Genomic DNA, 5,992 nt, shown 5'->3' with positions numbered 1-5,992 from the left:
GCTCGTGTCTGTAGATTTACTGACATGTAAAATAACTCCTGCAAGAGTAAATTGCGGCACCTCGGCGTCTCCGAAAACCGTAAAAGTAGTTACTGGGACGTAAAGCCAATAGCATTATTATTGTTATGACAAAGAGTAACGCCTAGTTCCCGAGCCAAACGTATTCAACAGCTTAGGTTTAAATTAATAAACCTCGCAAATGAATTCCGAAATTTAGCAGGTGTTAACCGATTGCAGAGCGCAAGATATTGTATAACCACCTGATGAACACTGCGCTGTGACCGTAATGCTGTGCCTTACCTTCACCTTGCCTGACGGTCTTCACAAGAGCAGTGCGTGTGGTACACTACTACGTAACTACCTAGCTTCATTCATTCAACAGCGACCAACATAGGAACCAGTCTCGACCCGGTCCTATGAGGGACATAATTGGGCGGGTCTCTGGCCCCGCATTAGCACATCCATCTGTAGATTAACAATAACAAAAAAGAGCAAGAACTACTTTCCATTTTTTTTCGGTGCGTGTATATAAGAGTGTGTGTTGTGCTTTATGGATCAGTCAGCACCTCACACAACTCTGCAGAGGATATCTACAACACTATGGCTTACAAGGTGAGATATTCTCTAGTTCATTCTGTTTCTACTACGGCCACCGTTCAGTCTTTATCACTTATTGAAAGCTACTGATGTTAAATCGTGTTAGAAACTAAGACATAATCAGAACATCGACTTCAGTTCATTATTTCATTGTAATTTTTAAAGAACTATTTCTCAGAATAGGCGTAGATCTTTTCTGAATTAATACAGATTAATTTTTATGCTGTAGTTCATTAGTTACATAGTGCCTCTTGCAGTGAGCTTGTTGTTTTTTTATCGTGATCGTAGCCATGGGATCTTCCGGTTTATGTGGAAACTGATTATCGGAACGAGACCTTGCAATTCAACTTCCATTGGTGAAAACTTACTGGCGTTGACTATTCAGGTTTTCTTTATATGTCCGCAGATTTCATGAAAAGTATCTGAGCGCCGTTTACAATGTAAACTTCCAGTTCATGAGACTGTCTTAAATTAAACCGTTGTTATTGTTATTATTATATTTGGATGTTGTTCTGGAGTATTTTCTTTTTCTCTTTTTTCAGTACCGAATCATTCAAAATTTGAAACAGAGTTTCATACCTTTTTGCCCCAATATTTTAAGTTTTAATATGGAATTGTAATAAAATTGTGAAGTTGGACTAAGATCGTGGATTACATGTAATCATTTGTTATGTGCTTGTTTTAAGAATTGAATCCAAAATAGGTTAGCTAATTCGTTGTGCCTACGGGCATACTAACATATTTATGATAACTCGTTTTCTGTACAATTATATTCAGTGGATAGTTCTTTTATCGCATTGTAAACATAATAAGAAACAATATATTTATATCTGTCGGCCACTTTAGAGAAAGGGATGAGAATTAAATATTATAAAGCAGTAATTTAGTGAAAGTCTTTCAGTGTTGTATTCAATAGCTTGGTGTCTGTAAAAACCAGTGGCGGAATAAGAACGACGTAGATAGCTATTATTATTGTAATTATTGAGAAATATTCCTCTAAATGTATTCGCAGTTGTCAAATGCACCATTCAAAATTTTAATTACGATACTTTTAATAAGTCTCTTATCTAGTGCCGTTGTTGTTGAATCCTGATATAAATGTGAAGCAGATCTTCAGTCTCGGATGAACAAGTACCCGTTTTCAGTATGCAGTTTTTATTTTAAAAATTAAGTCTAAATATTTTCAGTCAACGAGAAGTGTCTGTTACATTGGTGGAGTAGGTTTGAAGCAATAGGACAGTACGCCCAATTTATATCTTGCCAATAAGACAAACTGAACAATATTAAATTAGTGATAATAACAGACAGTCGTTATTAAATGTAATGTGATTTGATTTGACGCCGGCATTTTGCACCAGATTAGGTGGTTTTAGTTAGAGCTTCTGCTGGTTTTATAGAAGCGAGAATTTGACTTATTTAGATCTGAAACCAAGAGGGAGAATTTTACGGGATAATATGCACATGGCTGCAATAATAAAACAGCAAATTATATCGAATTTGACCGGCATCAAACCAGCATCCATATCCACTAGAGATAGTGGTAATTGATGTTAAGAGGACACCAGTTCCTCAGCTAAGAGAAATTACCTCGGCAAACATACAATTTCCAGAGTTTCTTCATAGCACAGGTAATGTGTCAAGAACTTGATAACTTCTTTAATGATTAAAACTATGTGCTGAAGTATCTTGCACTTCCTTGCGGGTAGAGGAATGTTCGGACTTCTAATCGCTCGGAATACACCTTAATGGACTACAGAATATTCTACTTGTACCACACAGAATATAGAAATAATATGTTGCTTCCTTTACTCTTAAGAGTTTCCACACTTTTATTTTTTTTTTTAAACTTTTAGTCCATTTTGTATAACTTGCTGAGTCTTGGAAAACCTATTTTGTGTCACTTCTTATAAAAGTTCATCCATTTTAATCTGAGATCCTGTGTTTGATTCCTGGGTTGACCAGCGATGTTTCCTGGATCTGAGTATTCGGTCGCTGTACACACAATTTATGTGAAAAGTTGTCTGCCGATGAGATTGTGGCCTCGATCCAGAAAACCAAGACTAACGGCGGGGATTATTTGTCGCACTGACCAAGCATCTCCTCGTAATATGCAGGCATTCGGGATGAGCAGCAATCCCCTTGTAGGTCAAGACCTTTCAGGGTTCTTTTCCCATAGGACTAGTTTGCTTTTTTATTTGTTTGTTCGTTTTGAAGTAATTTATTTCTCTCATGAAAGGTATAGATTGTCCGGCTCTTTGGCTAAATGGTTAGAGGGTTGTGGGTTCGATTTCCGGCTGGGTCGCGGATTTTAATTCAGTCTAGTTAATTCCTCTGACTCGTTGACTAGGTTTTTTGTTCGTCCCAACACACTCCTCTTCAAATACATACAACACACTGCGCTATCAATCGCGACAGAAACACTTGATACATCCCTCCTAATTGGGTTGGCGTCAGAAAGGACATCCGGCCGTAAAGCTGTGTCAAATACACAATTTGCACCGCCCCTCCACCAGGATGTTGGAAAAATGTCACAGAAAGAAAGATTCTGCAAATTGGTTTTAAGTTATTTACTGTATCGAATGCAAGAACATTGCAACACTGTTTCTAGTAATGGACAGTTGAGAATGAAATTGATTTGAGGCCAATATTTCTTTTACGAAGTTCCCTCATAAGCAGAAAAGTTGAAGTAAAGATGATTGGAAACTAAACTGTTATTAGCAGAGAATTTTCAGATTGGTATATTGCTCTATAAATGGTTTAAAATATTTTTGCAGACCACCTGGTTGACTTGTGGCAGCTTATTTCTTCATGCTGTCCGCATACGCGGGGAAACCTTGATATTAAACCAGTCCGCATTTTATACAGGTCATTAAGCAGAAGCGATCAAGGATATAATATTAGAGGACTTTTAATTTTACTACTATCCTTTATTTTTTATTATCTTGATTCGTCTCAAGCAGGTTACTTCCTTGACGCACGTGGGCATTACTAGTTCAGGTGCTTAGCTCTGCTGTGGAAGGAAGGTGGCGATTTGTTTGGTTAATTAAAAGGATTTGTTGTGATAATCAATGTAACAGAAAGAAAAAACTGCTAGATTACTGTACAATAACAAAAATATATGACGGTGAGAATAGAAATGTTACGGACACAGGGTAGAGTTGGGAATAGAACTAACCATTACAATGCATGTTTTTATGATGCCACCTTATTACCATCCTATTACACATAGAACACTGAAATGTTACAGATACATTATGTAGTTCTTATTTAACCCAGAAAAAATGGCATGATTTATGCATTCCTTTCCAATAATAATTAATTTTATTTTCATGTGTAAAATATTATGTTTAAATGTATTTTTCCCTAAAGGTGTACTTTTCTCGGAACCGTTGAACCAATGGAAGTAATATTTATTGAGGGTATGCAGAGGGATAGTAGCTATATAACAGGTGAAAGATATCTCGAAAATAAGTAAAATGTTGATCACGAAAACTAAATATTAAATTCTAAAAAAATGGTGGTTCAAATTTAATATATTTTTATGACCAAGTTGTTAGGAAAATTTATATATCTCACGTAGTATATAACTGTATGTCTATAAATCATATATATGAAGTTTAGCTGTTGCTTCTTGGTACATTCCACGAAAAAAGTGAACTCTTAGAGAAAAATACATTAAAAATAATATTTTACACATGAAATTTTAAAGAAATTTTCCTTGCAAGGAACATTGTGACCGGTATCACGCCAAGACCTACAAATCACGCCTAGACTCTTTGATCAAGTTTTGTAGTTTTGATTAGCCAGTATTTAGCTTACGAACTATTGTGATACATAGAATCAATCCTATGAGCCTTGATTGTGATATGCCCATTGGCTGCATTTATTCGTAATTTTTTTAAAATGTTGAAATGATTGCATACATCGGGGATTTTTTTGTGTTGAGTTAAAGACGAACTATATAGTGCATGTGTAAAATTTCAGTGTCCTATGTGTAATAGGATAGGAAAGAGGCGGCATTATAAAAACATGTATTGTACCCTGTATCCCTAAAAGGGAAATGTGAGGGTTTGAATGGTTGTAGATGGGAGTGTATTAAAATAAAGTGTTAATAGGAGAAAAAAATGAAAATCAATGCATATTATGCGATAAGAACATGCAGTTGGCAAGCTAAGAAAAGACTGCGAATAAACAGGAAAAATCAGAGAAAAATGTGATTAGGAACCTTAGACACTGTAGTTTATACAATATAGCGCATACAAGATGGTTTAGCGTAACTACAGGCTTCATATAGCCTGAGCCACGTCATATCAGATACATAAATAAGTAGTTTAAACTAAATCATTCTCCAGCCTTTGTAATAGATCTTGACAGACGTTGCATTGCCGCTTTCTTACTATATAAACATTAGACTTATTATGATTCCTTATATCTTAATAAATACTGTACACTTTAGTTGGATTTTGAAACCTAATTGAATTGTTTGAATATTTCAGTTTGTCGTCTTTGCCGCCCTTGTGGCCGTAGCTAAGGCCGGTATCCTTGGCGCACCCGCCGTCTACGCTCCAGGAGCACCTGTATCCTATGCCGCCCCTGCCTACGCCCACGGACCTGTATCCTATGCTGCCCCTGCCTACGCCCACGCACCTGTAGCCTACGCTGCCCCTGCCTATGCCCACGGACCTGTAGCCTACGCCGCTGCCCCCGCCGTCGCTAAGGTCGCTGCTCCCGTCGCCGTCGACACCGACTACGACCCCAACCCAAGCTACAGCTACTCCTACGACATCCAGGACGCTCTGACCGGAGACTCCAAGGGACAGCAGGAGAGCCGTCAAGGAGATGTTGTCCAGGGTAGCTACAGCCTGGTTGAGCCTGACGGCACCCGTCGTACTGTAGAGTACACCGCTGACCCAGTCAATGGATTTAATGCCGTTGTCCACCGTGAACCCGCTGTTGCTGCTGTTGCCAAGGTTGCTGCTCCCGTTGCTGTCGCTCATGCTCCCGTAGCTGCTCCTCTGGCTTACGGACATGGCTATGCTGCCCCTCTGGCTTACGGAGGTTATGCTGCTCCTTACGCCTATGGCCACAGTAAGGCCATCCTTGGTTAAATTTTGGAAGCCTTCAACCACAGTTCATATTTATAAATATTTATTTCACGTTGTCATAAATTATCGAACATCCACCGCACTTTTTATACACATTCTTACAGTTATTTATATTATATGACTGCTCTTTTATAATCCATGGACTGTTATTTATAAATAAATACGTTTGGATAAATGTATACATTTTTATATTATTATCCCGTTTAGTTCGCTGTCTGGTGTAAGTTTCTGTCTTACCCACCCATTAATATCTCCAAATCTATCCATTCGTCATCTCTGAATTGAGGTAC

At 37.9% G+C, this 5,992-nt stretch overlaps 1 protein-coding gene across 1 annotated transcript; it reads left to right on the top strand.

Moving 5' to 3' along the window:
• The first annotated feature begins 600 nt into the window (after positions 1–600).
• On the top strand, positions 601–5,705 carry LOC136884646 (cuticle protein 21-like). Its single transcript, XM_067156876.2, has 2 exons — positions 601–612; positions 5,094–5,705. Exons 1-2 carry the CDS (start codon positions 601–603, stop codon positions 5,703–5,705), a joined length of 624 nt encoding a protein of 207 aa, XP_067012977.1.
• Positions 5,706–5,992: the final 287 nt, after the last annotated feature.

Source organism: Anabrus simplex, chromosome 13, assembly GCF_040414725.1.
Source record: "Anabrus simplex isolate iqAnaSimp1 chromosome 13, ASM4041472v1, whole genome shotgun sequence".
Taxonomy (NCBI): domain Eukaryota; kingdom Metazoa; phylum Arthropoda; class Insecta; order Orthoptera; family Tettigoniidae; genus Anabrus; species Anabrus simplex.
The sequence above is the reverse complement of the archived record's forward strand: the minus strand, read 5'-3'. Positions and strand labels throughout refer to the sequence as shown.